This window comes from Vulpes lagopus, chromosome 1, assembly GCF_018345385.1.
Source record: "Vulpes lagopus strain Blue_001 chromosome 1, ASM1834538v1, whole genome shotgun sequence".
Classification (NCBI taxonomy): domain Eukaryota; kingdom Metazoa; phylum Chordata; class Mammalia; order Carnivora; family Canidae; genus Vulpes; species Vulpes lagopus.
The window spans coordinates 61,875,328-61,895,532 of record NC_054824.1 but is presented as its reverse complement, the minus strand read 5'-3'; the positions used below and the strand labels follow the sequence as shown (position 1 = coordinate 61,895,532).

At 36.2% G+C, this 20,205-nt stretch overlaps 1 protein-coding gene across 7 annotated transcripts in view; it reads left to right on the top strand.

The window, feature by feature from the left end:
* The window catches only part of UBR2 (ubiquitin protein ligase E3 component n-recognin 2), a 122,975-nt gene that overhangs the window by 62,408 nt on the left and 40,362 nt on the right, over window positions 1-20,205 (top strand). For 5 of the 7 annotated variants that reach the window (XM_041769855.1, XM_041769746.1, XM_041769920.1 and 2 more), the window contains 11 exons: window positions 935-1,033; window positions 8,629-8,792; window positions 8,883-8,982; window positions 10,954-11,082; window positions 12,151-12,334; window positions 14,686-14,747; window positions 15,415-15,525; window positions 16,495-16,560; window positions 18,389-18,511; window positions 18,655-18,718; window positions 19,635-19,759. In XM_041769855.1, the coding sequence (XP_041625789.1) occupies window positions 935-1,033; window positions 8,629-8,792; window positions 8,883-8,982; window positions 10,954-11,082; window positions 12,151-12,334; window positions 14,686-14,747; window positions 15,415-15,525; window positions 16,495-16,560; window positions 18,389-18,511; window positions 18,655-18,718; window positions 19,635-19,759 (1,227 nt within the window). Of the gene's footprint in view, window positions 1-765; window positions 865-934; window positions 1,034-8,628; window positions 8,793-8,882; window positions 8,983-10,953; window positions 11,083-12,150; window positions 12,335-14,685; window positions 14,748-15,414; window positions 15,526-16,494; window positions 16,561-18,388; window positions 18,512-18,654; window positions 18,719-19,634; window positions 19,760-20,205 lie in introns of those variants that run through there. The other 2 variants (XM_041769780.1, XR_005990143.1) reach the window with 2 other exon arrangements.

The following is a 20,205-nucleotide window of genomic DNA, read 5'->3' as shown; positions in this document are numbered from 1 at the left end:
TCTTTTTATCTTTTATCAATAAAGTAAAATTCCAGCAGTAAGACTTTTCTTTTCGTCACCTGCCATAATAATACACATATCCAGCTGTGAAATCTATATAATATGAAACGATAAATGAAGAATTTAAACCTGTGCCATTGTGAAATATGGTATTATTCCCATTAAAATTTGTATAAGGAAAAGATAGTCTTAGCTGAAGTGACATGTATATATGGATGTGATTTAAGAATCTTGAAATGTTGGTTGTTGATATTGTTGAATTATGTTCTTCTCCCTTCTTGTAATATGTGCTTATTTTTTTTATTCACCTGAACTAGAAGTTCTTAATTAGGAAGCATATAAGGATCATATGGGGGGCTTTTTCAAAAATATATATATATATATTTGTGTCCTGTTCTCAATGAAGCAGATGCACCAAGCATATGCACTTTGAAAAAAACATCAGGTGATTCTGATATACACCTATAAGAAATAAAAGTCCGGTTTCATCAGAGACCATGTAAAGTTGCTGTGGTTTAGCCCTATAAGAACATCCCAGGATTTTAGAAGCTGTTACTCCTATTTGAACTCATAAATTGCCATGGTGCTCAAGAAGGTTGTATAGCAAATCAATATTCATACAAAATTTAATTGGTAGAAGTAATTTCAGTTACCATTCTCATAGCAGTGTTATGTTGTTGACTCCTCCAGCACTGACTTTTCATTATGATCCTTAAAACATTTGGTCATTATGGATTAGAGGTGAATCTCCCCCTTGTTGTTTAGAATTACCAGCAGTTGCAGAGAGATTTTATGGAGGATGATCACGAGCGAGCAGTGTCCGTGACTGCTCTGTCTGTCCAGTTCTTCACCGCACCTACTCTGGTGAGTAGTGCTTGCCTTTTCTTTGTAACTGATAGCTGGCACTCCTTGCCTTTTTTTGCCTTCTTAATAGAACTATGAGCGTTTGCAGAGTGATTATGTGACAGATGACCACGACAGAGAGTTTTCAATCGCAGACCTCTCGGTTCAGATATTCACGGTCCCTTCACTTGTAAGTACTAAAAGACTTAGAAGAACTTTCTTGTTTGTCATTGACAAAAATTAAAGTCTTAAAATAATAGAAAATGAAGATCTATATATTCCTGAATAGAATAATATTTTATTAACGGGTGTTGGGACTTGAGACACTTTTGACCATGCTAGAACATAGCCTGCAGTATGTAATCTAGAGACAAAAAAGTCATTTAAACTTAATCTGTATGTTCTAATACTACTTCCCTGAGGTTTTGAACTGGTTGGTGAGTTAAAAATTAAGCTGATTGGTTTAACAAATTTATCCATTAGAAACAGCATATTATATAGAATCTCACATTTTAGGAAGCTCCCCGCCCCCACCACCCACCCAATAAGGGAAAGGGTAGCTAAGGCAATAGAATCACAATGATTATGGATCATCTTGTACTAAGTTTTACTAGTTCCTCAGGGAGACATCACTATATTTTTGTGCTATTCAGTAATTAAAATGCATATTTAATTTATTTAACAAAAATGTATTGAGCATCTATGATTTATTGGGCACAATTCTAAGCTTTGGGAATACAATGGTGAAAAAAAACAAAAAAAAAGATGCAGTCCTTGCCCTCATGGAACTTAAAATAATGAGAAAAACTCATAGAACTGGTTCATTAAAATTACAATGAAAACAAGAATTTGGTTGTTTTGAGAGAGAATAGAGAGATCTGATCTTTTCCCAAAGTGCAGATAGAAATTCTGTAGGGAAGGCACCTTTATGTGGGCATATGAAGGAAAGTTCATTTAAAGGGACCAGCACTTGAGAAGTGCTGAAATAAAGTTCCTATCCAGGAAACAAAGCCAGCACAGTTGAAGATCCTTGAACATGGAATAAAATGAGACCAGAAATGAAGGCGGGTGCCAAATTGTACAAATTTAAGAGTATTCTGAGGTTATTTTCCTACAAGGTACATTTTCCAGTTTTTTTGTTCATTTGTTTTTAACGAGTATTTTTCCCCAGATTACCTTTATGTTCAAAGATATATTCTAGTACAGTTGAAGCTGTCTTTATCCACACTGAGGTATTACAGGCCAAATGAAGGATTTTGATTTTTATCTGAAGAGGATGGGAAAACATTGAGTTTTAAGTGTCATGTTTTAAAAGATCTTGCTCTTTTTTTTTTTTAAAGACTTTATGTATTCATTCATGAGAGACACAGAGAGAGACAGAGACACAGGCAGAGGTAGAAGCAGGCTCCATTCAGGGAGCCCAATGTGGGACTCCATCCTGGGACTCCAGGATCACTCCCTGGGCCGAAGGCAAGCACTAAACTGCTGAGCTACCCAGGCATCCCAAGATCATGCTGTTTGTAATTTGGAGAACAAATGGACAGGGGGCAAAAATGAGTGTGAAGAACCTAATTAGCTGATGCGACGATCCCTACAAGACATAAATTTTTCAGAAAAGAAAGAGACTATACTGGCCAATTTAATTGAGTTCTCTGTTACTTCATACCAAAACCCAATAAAGCAATTTACAAAAAAATTACCATCTGATCTTTCTCACAGGTGAGCTTGCACAAATCAAATCAAGTAATATAGAAAAAGGGTAATAGGGGATCCCTGGGTGGCTCAGCAGTCTAGTGCCTGCCTTCGGCCCAGGGCGTAATCCTGGAGCCGCGGGATCAAGTCCCGTATCAGGCTCCCTGCATGGAGCCTGCTTCTCCCTCTGCCTGTGTCTCTGCCTCTCTCTCTCTCTGTGTCTCTCATGAATAAATAAATAAATAAATCTTAAAAAAGAAAAAAAAAGAAAAAAGGTAATACATCATAACCAAGTTATGAATAGTATAACATTTGAGGGGAAAAATCAGTTGGCATAACTTACCTTACTAATAGAAAAAAATTATATCAAATGCTTTTTCTGAATTAATGAATATTAGACACTCATTCATAATTTAAAACAAAAAAATACTTCATACCTGGGAATGAAAAAGAACTTTAATGTAATAGAGTACCTAAAAACAAAACAAAAAATAAAAATCTAAAGCAAACATTGTACTTAATACTGACCATTAAGAGCTTTTCCCCTGAGATCAGGAATGAGAAAGATTCCTGCTTTTATTCACCACATGATGACTGCCATACTTTCTGTAGTTTCTTGAGATAGATGTTTAAATTGTTGGCTTTGAGCCTTTTTTTCTGGTAAGTGCAGTTAAGGCCTAATTTTCCAGTTTTCCATCTAAGCATAATATTAGCTACACCTCACAATTTTATTATATCCTATTTTTATTATTTAGTTCAAAAATTTACTGAGTTCCTTCATGATCTCTTCCTTGATCCATTTGTTCTTTTTTTGTGATTACACTTCTTAGAAATATATTGCTAAATTTCAAAACACTTAGACATTTTCTAATTATTTTGTTATGAATTCTAGCTCAATTTCACTGGGGTCAGAGAAAATGCTGATATCAGTTCTTTGTTGAGTCTAGCTTCATGGCCCAGAATGTTTTCAGTTTGGTAAATGTCCCATGTGGACTTGAAAATAATATATGTTCTCTTACTATTGGGTGCAGTGTTTCTATATGTCCCTTAGGTCAAGTTTGTTTATTTTCTTTGTATAAGTCTTATGTACTTAACTAATTTCCTGTCTATTTGTTCCGTCAACTATTAAAGAATCTTAAGAGTCTCCCAATGTGATTGTTGGATTTGTCTTTCCCCTTTTAGTTCTGTTTTTATCTATCTGCTTTATATATCTTTATATATATAGAATTATATTTCCTAGATTAACCCTTTTATCATTTTAAATTATCTTTTTTCATCTCAGATAATGCTTCTGACTTGAAGTAATTTATCTGATATTACAGCAACAACTCCTTTCTTTTGGTTAGTGTTTGCATAGTATTGTCTTTTCCATTGTTAACATTTTTTTTTTTTTTTTTTTTTTTAAAGAGAGAGTGGGGAGTGGAGGGAGGGTTAGAGGGAGGAGTAGAGAATCTCAAGCAGACTCCACACTGAGCACAGAGCCCAACATGGGGCTCGATCTCACAATCCTGAGATCATGGCTTGAGCTGAAATCAAGAGTTGGACACATAACCAACTCCCAAGCCGGGAGCCACCCAAACACTCCACATTTTTACTTTTTTGTACGCTTATATTAAACGTATGTCACTTTTTTAAAGCATGTATTTACGTTTTGTTTACCCAATCTGATACTCCTGATGATGTAACCAAATTACTGCTCATTTAATATAATCACTAATATATTTGGCTTTATATTTGCCACGTTATGATTTTTTTCTGTTTGAACCATCTATTTTGTTTCTTTTTCTCTTCCTTCTTACCTTCTTTTGGATTAAATAGTAATTCCTCCCTCCCCCTTACTAACTTGTTTATTTTATTTTATTTTATTTTTTTAAGATTTTATTTATTTATTTATGAGCGACGGGGAGGTGGGGGGGTGCGGCAGAGACACAGCAGAGGGAGAAGCAGGCTCCATGCAGGGAGCCCAAAGTGGGACTCAATCCTGGATCTCCTGGGCTGCAGGCAGCGCTAAACCACTGCGCCACCGGGGCTGCCCACTTGTTTATTTTATATTCACTTAATACTCTTGTAAAGGTGACTCTAAAGCATTTTACTCAAAGTGTCAGTAGTGACAGGATAAACAATATGTACTGCACTGAACCAACACATTGTTGCTCTCAGCAAAGCTCTTGCTATGAGGAAAAAATGTCAGCTTAATTAAACTGTTAAGAATTAATTGATTTATCTTTTTGTCACAACTAACAACAAGCTGTTTGCAGGCTGCTAGTCCATGAACGGTTATGGCGTGCATCCGTGACATTGTAAGCAAGCACCATGTTTCAGCCTCTGAAGAGTGAAGAGTGGAAGTCTAGGCTTCCCCACTCAGCCTTTGCTGCTGTGTTACTGTCTGAAAATTTCTGTCCTACTGGGTTACTTCTTTCCTGTGGCTGACAAAGCAGGCTTTTATTGGGACTTTTTTAAAAATATGTGCTCGTTGGCATTTTTGGGTTACTAGCTTCTTAGAACTCTGTCTTCTTGTGTTCTTTGTGGTCCGTAGCCAGTCTGCCTTCTTCTGGCCACCTTTCTGAATCTTTCGGTGTTGTTTTGCTTATAATGTCCAGAATTGTTAGGTGTACTTACTAGGAAAACTACACCTACTTTCACCTGATTTCTGAAGCAAAAATCCATTCTTTTTTAAGATGCCAGTTTTCTGGTGAAATTCTCCATTTTTCCTCAATTTTCTGAAAATGTAAATCTTAACTTTTTTTTTTTAAGATATTTTTATTTATTCATGAGAGACAGAGACCTAGGCAGAGGGAGAAGCTGGCTCCCCACAGGAGGCCAATGCAGGACTCTGTCCCAGGACCCCAGGATCACGACCTGAGGCAAAGGCAGAAGCTCAACCGCCTGAGCCACACAGGCGTCCCTCTTAACTATTTTAAAGTCATGGTCTTGGGGCACTTGGGTGGCTCAGTTGGTTGAGCTTTGGATTCTTGATTTCAACTCAAGTCATGATCTCTGGGTCGTGGGATAAGTCCCACCTCAGGCTCTGTGCTCAATGTGAAGTCTGCTTAGGATTCTCTCTCTCTGCCCTTCCCCGTCCCCCCGCTCATGCATGTGCTACCCCCTACCAAAACAGATATATAAATAAAATCTTAAGTTATAGTCTGATAATGTCATTATCTAGATCATTTGTAGTTCTGTTTGATTTTTTTATATATATATATATTTTGCCCTATGTAATTTTTAGTCATTTGAAATGCTTAACTTTTTTTGACATTTGTCTTCGGTTTCAGCAGTGTTGCTGTGATTTATGCAGGTTTGGCTTCCTTTATATTTATACATATTGGAGTTGGGTGACGCCTGGGTGGCTCAGTGGTTGAGTGTCTGCTTTTGGCTCGATGTGTGATCCCAGAGTCCTGAGATCGAGTCCCACATCAGGCTTCGTGCATGAAGCCTGCTTCTCTCCCTGCCTGTGTCTCTGCATCTCTCTGTGTGTCTCTCATGAATAAATAAATAAAATATTTTTTAAAAAAGATATTGGTGTTGGTAGATACTGTATCCCTAGGCTGATGGCTTTCTCAGTTTTGGAAGTTTTGGAGTCATTCTCTCCTCAAATATGGTTTCTGCCCTATTCCTTTTTTCTCATTGCCTTCTGATAGGATTTTTTTTATTAAAAATCTTAGACGCTGCCTGATATCTTTCTCCTAAGAAAATTCTCCTTCATGTTAGGCAGCTGGAGTGAGGCCAGTCACCTTAGTCCAGTTGGAAATTGACATGACTCCAGGTTATTGGTTTTTGGGTTGTTGGGGTTTTTTTAGGTTTTATTTTTTCATGAGAGACACAGAGAGAAAGGCAGAGGGAGAGACAGGCTCCCTTGTGGGGAGCCTGGTGTGGGACTCTATCCCAGGACTCCAGGATCATGACCTGAGCCAAAGACAGATGCTCAACCACTGAGCCACCCAGGTTGCCCCTGTTTTGTTTTTGTTTTTTGTTTGTTTTTTTCTTAAGATTTATTTATTTATTCATGAGAGACACACAGGGAGAGGGGCAAAGACATAGGCAGAGGGAGAACCAGGCTCCCCACAAGGAGCCCGATGGGGGACTTGATCCTGGATCTTGGGATCACACCCTGAGCCAAAGGCAGATGCTCAACCTCTGAGCCATCCAGGCATCCCAAGGTGCCCCTATTTTGGCAAGACTTTGTCTTCTGAGTCATCCTCACCCCTGTGACATTCCCAGTCAAGAGTCTAGGATGTTCACTAGAGTTCCTTTCCTCTCTAGGTTCCTGAACTTGTTTTGTTTCCTCTGTTTGCTGAAACTGCCACATCACTCCTTTGCTCTTCTAGTCTGTCTGCTCTTAGACTTCTGGCCTGCACAGCTTCAGAATTTTGTAGGTGTCTTATGGGGAAAACTAGAAGAAATTTGGACTCCATCTCCACCCTTCTGTTCTCACTAGAATCCTGGCCGCCCCACTTCCCACACCAGCTAAAATCTCAGATTTCTCTCCCTATTAGCATCTTTTTCAGACTTCTTCCTGGGATCTTCCTGTTTTGCCCTACTCCCAAAAACGTCAGATGCTGAAGGAAAAGCAGCTGCAGGATGTTGGCTTAGTGCCCTCTGCCATTCCCCTTCTCTATGCTTTTATCCCCTTGAATCCTTGTTGCCTCAGCAGCTCTCTAATGATTTCAAACTTTTTTTCCTAGTTGATCTTTTCTGGTTGTTCTTAGGGTAAATGTTGGTCAGTCTCAAGCTTAATCCATCATGACTGGAAGGAAGAGTACATGTATAGTTTCTTTGAAAAAGCAGCATTATTCATTAATCTGCCTAACCCTGCTTACCAATCAATTGCCTGGATATTAGTTAAGTGTTCTTATCAGTGATAAAATCTCATATATTGGTCTTTTGGGTTAACTGAAAATCCAGTCTTCACTTACAAATAGCCTGATCAAGAACCAGTACTAATAATTCAAGTGATTACAATATCTTGTTCTAATTTGTTTTTATTAAATGTGCCCTAATTTATAGTCAGCACTACCCTGTATGCTCTGTCACGTTTAGTTTAACCTAAAGTATATGCACAGGCCATTATTTTTCAATAAAGTTTTTCAGAGAGGTGCTTGGGTGGCTCAGTCAATTGGGCATTGAACTCTTGGTTTCCCAGTTTCTCGCTTACTTGCAGGTAAAGCATTTCTCCCCAGAAAAGAAACCTGAAATTATTTTTTAAATTGTAACACTTTTAAAAGTAATACTTAACCCATATATTATAAACATATATACATGTGTATATACATATATATGTATGTGTTATACACACACGTGTTATCTCTGGAAAAATATGCAAGAAAACTGCTAACAGAGATTGCCTTTGCAAGGGGGACTTTGGGAGCTAGGAGACTTTTTATGTGTGTTCTTTTTTTGCATCATTTATATGTATTTGCTTATTTAAAAATATATATCTATACGTAGAAACAAAAACAAAAAATAAATTTTAAAAGGAGATTAAGAGGAAATACAGTTTCTTTTTTTTTTTAATTTTTATTTATTTATGATAGTCACAGAGAGAGAGAGAGAGAGAGAGGCAGAGACACAGGCAGAGGGAGAAGCAGGCTCCATGCACCGGGAGCCCGACGTGGGATTCGATCCCTGGTCTCCAGGATCGCGCCCTGGGCCAAAGGCAGGCGCTAAACCGCTGCGCCACCCAGGGATCCCCGGAAATACAGTTTCATACTAAGTTCTACAGAATGAATCTATGATAGGAACCTCTGGATCCTAGAATAATTATACCATACCATTATAGGTGTCTAAATGTCTCAGTTAAGAAAAATTTGCAGCCTGGTTCAGACCCCCACCCTGAATTGTCTTTGAATAAATGAGTCTTGGATCTGTCTCCTAATATTCTGGCATCTTTCTCCCTGATATAACTGTTGCTTCATACACTTGGCAGTTGGAGTAAGTAATTGTTGTTTAAAAATACACAGTAATGCATTTATAATACTGAAAAGGGTTTAAACTTCAAAGAGCTAACCAGTGTTGATGACTTTTTTTTTTTTTTTTTAGCTTTCTAGTAAGTAGGTTTTGATTACCAATGTACTCTGATACACTTTGTTCTAGGCTCGGATGCTTATCACAGAAGAAAACCTGATGACCATCATCATTAAGACTTTTATGGATCATTTGAGACATCGAGATGCCCAGGGCAGATTTCAGTTTGAACGATATACTGCTTTACAAGCCTTCAAGTTTAGGAGAGTTCAGAGCCTTATTTTTGATCTCAAGTAAGCTTTTGTTTAATTGTCTCAGCCACTTGCATCTTGTAATATGTCAGTGTTTACCCATATGTTCATTGCTATTTTTATCTTGTTCAGGTATGTGTTAATTAGCAAACCAACTGAATGGTCAGATGATCTGAGGCAGAAGTTCCTAGAAGGATTTGATGCCTTTTTGGAATTACTCAAATGTATGCAGGTATGTATAAATGGAACATTTTAATGAGGAGCACTTCCCTTTTATTTTTTTCTTGGTTCATTAAACTTAACATCTTTCTATCTAGGTGTTTTTTTCATTTGGGGCACATTTCCAAAAGAATAATTTGGATGACTACAATTTGGAGCAAGAAGCTTGTCTTTAATTGGAAACTCTTAGATGTAGAACAATGACATCCAAGCAAAAGTTTTGGCATCTATTGTTCTTTTGTATTTGGTTGTTCTTTTGGTTACTAGTAACATTCTTTCTTTGAGGATTGCAAGTTTACTATATTTTAATATACTATATTTTAATATGCCTAAGTAAAAGTATTAATTTAATTATTAAGTGAAAGTATTATTAACTATGTTTAATTTTTATTTTTAATGTTTCCATAATTCTCTCCTTGATATAATATTTATATAATACAGTATAGAACTTGCTCCCCTCTGTTTAATTCTCTTTTTTGGAAACACCTAATACAGAAGAGAATCTAGAAACAGAAACCAACTGGTTAAAAAAAAAAAAAAAAAAAGCCAACTGGTATATTTAACCAATTTAACTGTAAGAAGGTAGATGTCATCCCCAAATTTCTGAGCTGTTCCATTGTAATTCTTTTAGTAGCTATCTGGGTTTCTTAAGCAAGAAATAAGCAAAAATCTACTTAATCATTTTTGGAAAATATTGTAGTTTCTATGTTGGGTGGTGGTTCGTGGATATTTAATTTATTATAATACTTGTATGTTTTTCTATCTGTAGAAACTTTGGTCATTTTAAGTACTTGAGGTGTCCTCTATTTTCTGTAATCTAATCAGCTTTGACACCAAGAGGGTAACTAGGCTGGCTTCTAAAACATAGTCTTATTTAAAATTATTTCAAGGGGAACCTGGGTGGCTCAGTGGTTGAGCGTCTGCCTTTGGCTCTGGTTGTGATCCCACAGTCCTAGATTTGAGTTCCACTTTGGGCTCCCCATGGGGGGGCTGCTTCTTCCTCTGCCCATGTCTCTGTCTCTCTTAAAATCTTAAAAATAAATGAATAAATAAAATTATTTCAAAAATGTATGTTCTTATAAAACCATTTTATTTTTTTTGTTTTGCTTTTTTTCTGGTATTTTTTGTAGGGGTTTTTTGGTTCTTTTGCTTTCTTTTAGTCTGTGAGAACTTTTAGTTGCAGATTAGGAATTAATATGAAAACTTTATTCCAGTAACATTTTAAAAGCCTAATTTTTTTTTTTTTTTAATTTATTTGTTTACGATAGACACAGAGAGAGAGAGAGAGAGAGAGAGAGGCAGAGACACAGGCAGAGGGAGAAGTAGGCTCCATGCCGGGATCCCGATGTGGGACTCGATCCCAGGTCTCCAGGATAGCGCCCTGGGCCAAAGGCAGGCGCCAAACCGCTGAGCCACCCAGGGATCCCCTAAAAGCCTAATTTCTTCTAACAGTTTAGTCTGTAGATGATAGAGCTAAAAAATAATTAGAAGGATTGTTGCAGTGAAGTATACAGGATTGTTTAAAACATATACAAGATTGCCTCAAAAATAATTCAAGATTATTGAATTCAAAATTAATTTAAGATTTTATGTGGTCACTTGAGAGAGAGTGTGTGAGCAGGGGGAGAGGCAAAGGAAGAGGAAGAAGCAGACTTCCCGCTGAGCCCAACACAGGGCTCAGTCCCAGGACCCTGGGATCATAACCTGAGCTAAAGGCAGACGCTTAAAAAAAAAAAATAAAAAAAAATAAAGGCAGACGCTTAACCGACTGAGCTACCCAGGTGCCCCTCCTTATTTATATTTTAGAGAATGTTAATATAAAAATGTAATATAGAGAATTGGACTGCTTAGACTACTTGAAGCTATTTGTTAAAAACTTTGTTTTTATAATCAATATATATTTTTTCTGTATTATTTCTTAAAATTCTATGTAAGAGGATAAATACAATTTTAATCCATTTAAAATCTTTTCTCTTCCTTTAAGGGAATGGATCCAATTACACGTCAAGTAGGACAGCATATTGAAATGGAACCAGAGTGGGAGGCAGCCTTCACACTACAAATGAAATTAACACATGTCATTTCAATGATGCAGGACTGGTGTGCTTTAGATGTGAGTTTCTTCTAGGGGTGGGGGTAGGAGATAAATGGATGAGGGGGAGTAAAGACTCCAAAGAAAATTCTGAGGAGATTTGGAGAGTATAGTGGTGATACTTACCTTATGAAACAACGTATTTTCCTCTCTTACCTATAAATTCCATAAAAGTTTAAATTCTGAGGGCTTAAAAATTGGAAAATAGAGGAAGAAGTAATCTACTTTCTTTCTTCTCTTATGTTGCTATCTTCATTTTTTCCACAATCTCATCTAGATTTTGAGCATATAAAAAGAGTTTAGAAATTTATCCAAAAGTAAAAAAAGAAAGAAATTTATCCAAAAATAAAGCTTTACAATTATTTCATTTGTTCTCTGTCTTTATAAAGTCTAGATGAGAGCCTGTGTAAGTTAAGAGGTAAGAGAAGACTTCTATGAGATATAGGTCAGTTAACTGATCAAAGAGTAAAGAATTAAAGAATATTCCTGACTGAGAGACAACTGCATCATGCTCTGTGATGAAAAAGAGAGTGAGAAGGCTCAGGTTGGAGCACAGAGGTTGAAGGTAGAAAGGCAGACTGACTTTGCAGGACCTTGGAGGTCATGGAAAGAAGTTTGGATTTTATTCTGATTTGGGATGCCACTAGCAGCTACCAAGCAGAAAAGGTGACATGATCCAGTTTACATATTTTTTTAAATTACTCTGTGTAAGAATAGATGGAGGAGAGCAAGGGTAGAAACAAGGGATTTAATAGATGGTTGGCTTTCCTTTGAGTTACTGAAGATGATCAGTGGGCAGGTTTGAGAGAAATTTAGAAGATGAAATTGCCAGCTTGGTTATTGATTGGAGAGTGGGAAATGAGAGAAAGGAGAGTATTGGAATAACTTCTAGACTTCCACAGCTATATGGAGATGTTCTTCCCTAAGACAGGGCACTGGAAGAGGGACCGAGTTGAGGGAAGGAAGATTGAGTTTGGTTTTGCCTATATTGATGTCTGAGGTACTTACTCATCGTTGAATTTGAGGTGCTTATTCAATATTGTAGAAATCCAAACTTTTGAGTAACTTACAGAAAATCCTCTTTTTTAGGAAAAAGTGTTAATTGAAGCTTACAAGAAATGCCTTGCTGTATTGATGCAGTGTCATGGTGGTTTCACTGATGGTGAACAACCAATCACATTAAGCATTTGTGGACATTCAGTGGAAACTATCAGATACTGTGTTTCCCAAGAAAAAGTTAGCATTCACCTCCCAGTTTCTCGCTTACTTGCAGGTAAAGCATTTCTCCCCAGAAAAGAACCCTGAAATTATTTTTTAAATTGTTGTTTGTGATTAATATTTTTTGAATACTTACTATACATTATACTGAGAGTTTTATAAGCATTAACTTCTTTAATTATCATATCAGCCTATAAGGTAGGTATTATTATTACATTTGCTTCCCAGATGGGAAGACTAAGATACAGAGGCGACTTCCTTAATGTCATGCAGTAAGAAAAAGTCAAAGTCTGCGTTATTACAGTTCAAATCACCTTATCACTTAACTGATTGCTTATAAATTGAAACCATTCTAAATTTTTTTTCTCTCCCTCTAAGCTGTTTTTTATTCATTTATTGATAACCTTTTTAAGCAGCAGGTCAAGAGTGAGTCCCAAATTGGAATGATTGTTTTTTAGTCATAAGTAGTTGATTTATAAGCCCTTTATATACATGGTAGAGTATTTGAAGCTGCAACCTTGCAGCAGGTAAAAACTTTGAATATGCACTTGTCCATCTCTATCTACAAATCCATTTCAGTGTAGCTTCCTTCTATATTTCTTGATTGCAGGAATTCTTACCCTGCTCACATACTACTGTTCCCTGTAGTTCCATTTTTACTTTGAGAGTAGAACAGAGTTCTAATGATAGTTATTTTTACTTATTGCAGAATTTGTAATTTATCTTAGGTATGTGGTTCAGTAATGTGATGTGAAAGTGGTTGTGTACATATGTGTGTAAGAGATTGTGGAGAATTGATATCATTTCTTCTTTAAATGTTTGGTAAAATTCATCAGTGAAACCATATGGACTTGATCCTTTTTTTTTTCCTGGAAGGTTAATTAATTACTGAATCAGTTTCTTTAATGGCTATAGGTTAGTTCTAAGTATCTGTTTCTCCTTGTAGGAGTTTTAGTAGTTCATGTTTTTTAAGAAATTGTTACATTTCATCTAAGTTATCAAATTTGTGAACATAGAACTGTTCCTAGTATTCCTTTATTATTCTTTTATAATGTCCATGGGATAAGGACTTATAATCCCTTTCTTTTCTGAATGCATTTTTTTTCATTGTTCTGAGCATTGTCACATTTTTTTGTGCTAGGGCCTAGCATTCCAGCAGTCTTCTGGCAGTCATGGAGATTTAAGATAACTTAGACATCTAAATATTACTAATGCAACAAATAGGACAACAAAGAAGTACTTAAGTATGCAATTGTGATTGTGGGAAGAAATTCCTTATTTCTATAACTTGTTCCGGCCCTGTTTTGTTTCTGTAAGTGCTGTGAGCACTGAACCTGTTGATACTTGATATGAGCAGGTGGCAAGCATGGTGTTGTGGGAAAGTATTCATCTGGAATGTAGGAATGTTGGTCCTGTTTACAACTCAGCTACTAATCTTTGCTGCCTTCAGAAATCTGGTTGTATGATGGAGGCCAATGCTGAAAGTTATCCACAAGGAAAACAGTACTCTGAGAATGTACTCATTTCTGCCTAAATCTGTATCACTCTCAGATCTTCTCAGTAGCCATTTTTGAGCATTCTACTGACTATATTTGATAAAGCTTGACCTAAATGCTTATAATCTAATTGAAGAGCTTACTAAAGTAAACATACACAAAACAGTTCAAGAACAACTTGGAATATGTACTAATGGAGGTTAAGTGGCAGATGTTGAGTGCAGGTCATTAGAATGAGACTCATGATGCAGGTCTTCGTGAGTATGAAAGCCACAAGCCAGACTTGACCATATGGCCACATCTATTGACAAGATTGTAAAAAAACATTCTCTGTGTAGACAACAACATAAATAGGACAATTAATTCTTAGTTAACTGAATTAACCAAGGTTGAGCTATTCAAGAGCCCTTTGCAGTTGGGAACTAGAGAGGCTTTGATTTTATGCTGGAAGTTCTGGGGAACTTAAATCTGAGGTCAGGATCAGCACAGACCACAAGTCTCTCTTCTTGCCAGAAGGATCTCTCCTACTATACTGTAAATGAGAACAAACTCCACAACCCAGTGAAATATGACCCTAAAGTGGGCATAGCATAAATTGCTTTGATAATTATATAACTGCTTTTGCTGTATTTGTATGTCTAACATTTACTTCTATAAAATGTCATCTATGTCTATTAGTACCTATAATTAGGATTCTAGCTCTAAGTGTACCTTTGATACAGAGGTTCATGAGAATCTCATTTTAAAAAGCTTCATTTATGGATGCAATTTATTTTTTAATCTTAATTTGTAATGGGATAGGTTCCCAAAGAGAAAGAGTAGTTAGATACAAAGTTGAGTGAATACTTAGGACTTTTTTCTAAATGATCTGCAGTTGTAGAAATACTTTTTTGTTTGTTCTCCCATGCAGGTTTACATGTATTATTAAGCAAAAGTGAAGTGGCATATAAATTTCCAGAGCTCCTACCTCTAGTAAGTAATACTAACATTTAAAAGTAAATACCTATCTATTATGTTTCATAAACTTGAAACCACTTGAAAACAAACTTGATTAATCAGGATGCTCCAGAAAAACAGAACCAATAGAAGATTGTGTGCCCATGCATGTGCACACGGGTATGTAAGTATGGAGAGAGAAAAAGAAAAAAACAAGATTTATTGTAAGGAATTGGCTTGTGCAGTTATGGGACCTAGCAAGTCTGAAATATACCTGTGTGGTAGTCTGACAGACTAGAGACCTAAGGAAGAGTTAATGTTGTAGCCTGAGGTCCAAAGACATTCTGGAAACAATTTCTTCATCCTGCGGGGGACCTCAGTATTTCTTATAAGGCCTTGAACTAATTGGATGAAGTCCAGCCACATTACAGAGGGTAATCTGCTTAACTTAGAGTCTACTAATTTAAATGCTAATCAGTCACTTCAACAAAATACTCGCACCAACATCTAGACTGGCATTAATCAAAAACTAGGTACCATGGCCTAGCCAAGTTGACACATAAAATTAACCATCACGCAAACATACTTTAAGTAATTTTAACTATTGTTTTATACAAAGTTTCCATCCCTATCTTCTTTATAATAAGAGTTGAGATTTTTGTGGATTTTTAAATTTATTATTATTTTTTTTTAATATATACAGAGTGAACTTAGCCCACCCATGTTGATAGAACACCCTCTTAGATGTCTTGTTTTATGTGCCCAAGTACATGCAGGAATGTGGAGGAGAAATGGCTTCTCTCTAGTAAACCAGGTAAGTATTTTTTAGTTTATGAAGAGTTTTCAATCCATCTATTCCTTTGGCATCTGTGAAGGTTGTACATAAGTCATTGAAAGTTGAGTATATGTATATTAAAATTGTTTGAGAAGATAAATGTAATGTTAAACCAAAAAGTTTCTTAGAACTTTTATTCATACTTTGCTAAGAAACAATAGAAATGAACGCAATTTTCTTGATTTTTAACTTGAGAGCATTTTTAGAACAGTTTTAGAACAACAAAACATAAGAAAAATCCAGATTTCATCTATTTAAATAAAATTGTGGTAAAAGATGAAAGTTCGTTAGAAACTGATGGTTACCAGAGGGGAAGAAGTCAGGGGGTGAGTAAGAAGGGTAAAGCAGAGTGAAAGGTACAAATTTCCAATTATGGAATAAATAAGTCACAAAGATAAAAGGCACAGCACAGGAAATATAATCAATGGTATTGTGATAAAATTATATGATAAAAAATGGTGGCTACACTTGTGGTGAGCATAGCATAACATACAGACTTGCCCAATTACTATGTTGAACATCTGAAATTAATGTAACATTGTGTGTCAACTATACTTCAAAGAAAAGTTCTATTACTACAGCTCTGGAATTTTGGTTTTATTTTTAGACTTTATCAAGGCTTGGTGCAGGGTTTTTTTTTTCCATTTTTCATAGCCATAAACCTTACAGAAGAGTAACTTTGTTAGGAAACACAGAAAGTTGGCTGCAAAATATGAACCATAGAATGAACATTGAAATCTGGAAATTTCTAATTATTTAATCTCTTCTAAGACAGTATTAACTGTTAAAGAAACCACATTGTGTGTGTGTGTGTGTGTGTGTGTGTGTGTGTGTGTGTACGTGTGCATGCCCATGTGCACTTGCATTAAACTCATGTGCTCTTGGGGATTGGGGAGAGGAGAGAGCTGCACAAATAAAAACCTATTACCCAATATAATTTTTTTTTAGATTTATTACTACCATAATGTGAAATGCAGACGTGAAATGTTTGACAAGGATATAGTAATGCTTCAGGTAATGAATTAAAAGCATTAAACTTACAGGTTGTAAGGAATGTTTTTTTTCTTGTCATTTCCACAGAACCCAGTCACTTATGATTACTCCCAAATCTGTAACACCAGCCTAGCCCTGTCTCCTGAGCTCCAATCATAAGACTAACAGGCTATAGAACATTTCCATATCAATTTCCTGGACACATGTCAGATTTAACATATTCAAACTAACTCCTCTTATTTCTGCCATACCTTCCTCCTCCTATCTTGGATTTCCTACCTTGGCATATTGTTCAACAATCTTTAAAGTTGTTAGAGTCAGAAACCTGAAAGCCATCCTTTTTTAATTGTCCTTTGGTTAAAGATCCAAACCTCTTAAACTGATTTCCAAGGCTTATGAAACATAACTATGTTAAAATTCCCTGAGATTCCTGTGTTCTCTCTTAAGTCTTAAATTCTGTATTTATTTGTTTTGCTCCCTAGTTTGCCTACCCTACCCCCTTCCTTTTCTGTTCACCTTGTAACTTGTTTTCCTGTATGTCTTAGTATTTAGTGTCACTTTCTCTAGAAAGCCTTCCCCAACACACAAAAATGTAGCTAAGTATTCCATTTGGGAACACCCATAGCATGGTGCTCATCCCGATTACCATGGCATTCATAGCTCTGGATCACAGTTGCCTATTTACTTCTTATCCTCTCCGTTAAACCTTGGCAACTATATCTTAGTCCCTTTTTGTCTACTATGCATAGCAGAAAGTCTTATCACATAGTAATTTTTCCTTGTTATTGCTGAGTGGATTTAAAAATCATAAAAAAGGGGACACCTCAGTGGCTCAATGCTTGAGCATCTACCTTTGGCTCGGAGTATGATCCTGGGGTCCTGGCATGGAGTACCATTGGGGAGCCTACTTTCCATTTACTTGTGTCTCTGCCTCTCTCTGTGTGTCTCTCATGAATAAGTACATAAAATCTTTTAAAATAATTTATTTATTAAAACAAAAATCATAGAAAAGGTTATGAAATGTGAATTTCAAAAATTATTGGCTCAGGTCGTCTGGGTGGGTCAGTTGGTTAAGCAGCTTAGACTCAGGTCATGATCCCAGGGTCCTGGGATCAAGCCCCGCATCAGGCTTCCTGCTCAGTGGGCAGCCTGCTCCTCCCTCTTTCTCTACCCCTCCTCCCAGCTTGTGTTCTCTTCCATAGTCTCTCTTTCAGAGTCTTTAAAAAATGATTGACCCAAAATAAACTTAAATCCAAGTTGATTTAGAATTTATACAAATGGAATTAAAGGAGAATTAAAACTAAACTAACATTTTAAAGCTGTTGTTTCAGTTAGTATAATCATCAAAAATTAGTTTGAGAGCTCTAGAGTTTAATATTATGTAAATAAAAAGAACTAGAAGCTTAATTGCCATAGTGCATTTCTTTTTTCTTTTTTCTTTTTTTTTTTTTTTTGCCATAGTGCATTTCTTTCAGAGTCCATACACTACTAGATAGTGACGAGAGCCTTCAGATAAAACTTCAGAACTGAATTCATGGGTTGCAGTTAATTCAGAGCATTAAAAAGAAAAAGAACATATAGTCCATGTTATTCTGATGTGTTAGGTTTAAAGGGTTTTTTGTTTTGTCTATGTCTTGTTTTACCAGCATAGATTTTTATTTACATTTATAGCTTCCACAGGTAGGCAATTGGCTAAGTGGGTTTTCATCTGTTTTAGGGATTGGTGAATAAGTAAGCTATTTTCACTTATGCTCCCCAAAATATCTTTCACGAATTGTTTAGTAGCCCCTTTGACCTCCCTCTTTTCCTTTATCTCAAACTTTAAAAAAAAAAAAAAAAAAAAAAAAAGACAGGTGTCTCCATGATGGATCCAAATCATTTCCTGATGATAATGCTCAGCCGCTTTGAACTTTATCAGATTTTCAGTACTCCAGACTATGGAAAAAGATTTAGCTCTGAGATTACCCATAAGGTAAGAGCATGTTTTATAAGACCACAATACATCATTGAAGAAAAATCTTTCATTCTTTTTGGATATGTTAATTATCTGAGATAATACAGTTTTTATATTTTTATCTTTGAACTTTCTCTCCCCAACCCCCCAACTTGTTACAGGATGTAGTTCAGCAAAACAATACTCTAATAGAAGAAATGCTATACCTCATTATAATGATTGTTGGTAAGTTTCGGTTGTTTGCAACATTTATCAATTATATTGGCTTTTGTGATAACAAATAGTTCCGAATTTCTAAGCTATGTTTCTTTTGTTTGAGCAGTTCTTCAGTTTCAGGAAGATTAGAGCATTCATCCATCTCTTTCTCACTTCTGGTTACTGTAGCACTGAAAGTGATAGTGTTGTGGTACTTTGGAACAAGAGAGCACAAATAACTGAAGCAGAATAATCTGAAAGACTCTTTGGGGAGAAAAAAGTAGGACAGAAGAGGTTAGCAAGTAAGAATAGGATATTTAGGAGCTATTTACTGTTCCTTTGTATCTTAGGTATGTTTCTTTCTATAGTTTTGTGTTATAGAACTGTCATTTTGGCTTTAGATATGATAATAATAAGTTAATAGAGACTTGTGGCTAATAGATGCAGATTTCTTTTCTTATTGCCTATATCTTCAGTCCTGTCACCTCCATCTTTCCTATTCTTTTATCCTTACCTTCACTACTTCCTCTGCTATTTTAGACTCTGTAGTCCATAGAACAGAGAATCCTGGCTGCTCTCAGAAGGTGATACTAAGAAAGGTCTCAGAAGGTGAGATCTTATTTAGCACTAGGTAGAAGGACAAAGGAAGGTTCTCCCTCCCTGCTACCATGTGGCAGATGGCTTAAAAGCAGTCTCCCAGTCTACTGGTACAGCAATTGACTATATCCAATCCCTTCCTGCCTCTGATCCCATTCTTTCAAAATAGAAACCAGAGTTCTCTCTCTGCTGCCCAAAGCCTGCTTTCACCCTAGCTTGTTATCAAACTAATTATTACTTTTCCGCTGCACAGAAAGAAAAATATATTGTGTTGAATGAATTAAAAGTATATGCTGCTTAAGTATTATGATTATGTTAAATGTGTGTATATGTACTTCTGCCTCAATAGGAGAGAGATTTAGTCCTGGAGTTGGACAGGTAAATGCTACAGATGAAATTAAGCGAGAGATTATCCATCAGTTAAGCATCAAACCTATGGCTCATAGTGAATTGGTGAAGTCTTTACCTGAAGATGTAAGTACTTGGATCTTACAAAAGAAGTTATGGAAATTCCTCCCTATCTGTTAGGCTATTATGTTTAGATTTACTTCTGTATACCTTTTCCACAGTGGTAAAGACTATAATTCTAGGACACATATAATTCCTAGTCACTCTTACTAGAAGTAATTAGAGGGGCACCTGGCTGGCTCAGTCGGTAGAGCATGTAACTCTTGATCTTGGCATCATGGGTTCGAGCCCCACATTTGGCACAGAGGTTACTTTAATTTTTTTTTTTTTTTTTAATACTAGGGGGGAAAAAAAGAGAGAGTATTAGTGACCAGGGATAGTAGGCAGCATAGAAGTAGAATCTTTTACAATGAATTCTTAGAAGAGATAAGGATGCTGAATAAAGTAAACCTGATCTTAAGAACTGAAGTTACGTATCCAGTAGACAGGGCTTGTTATAGAGTCCTTACTAC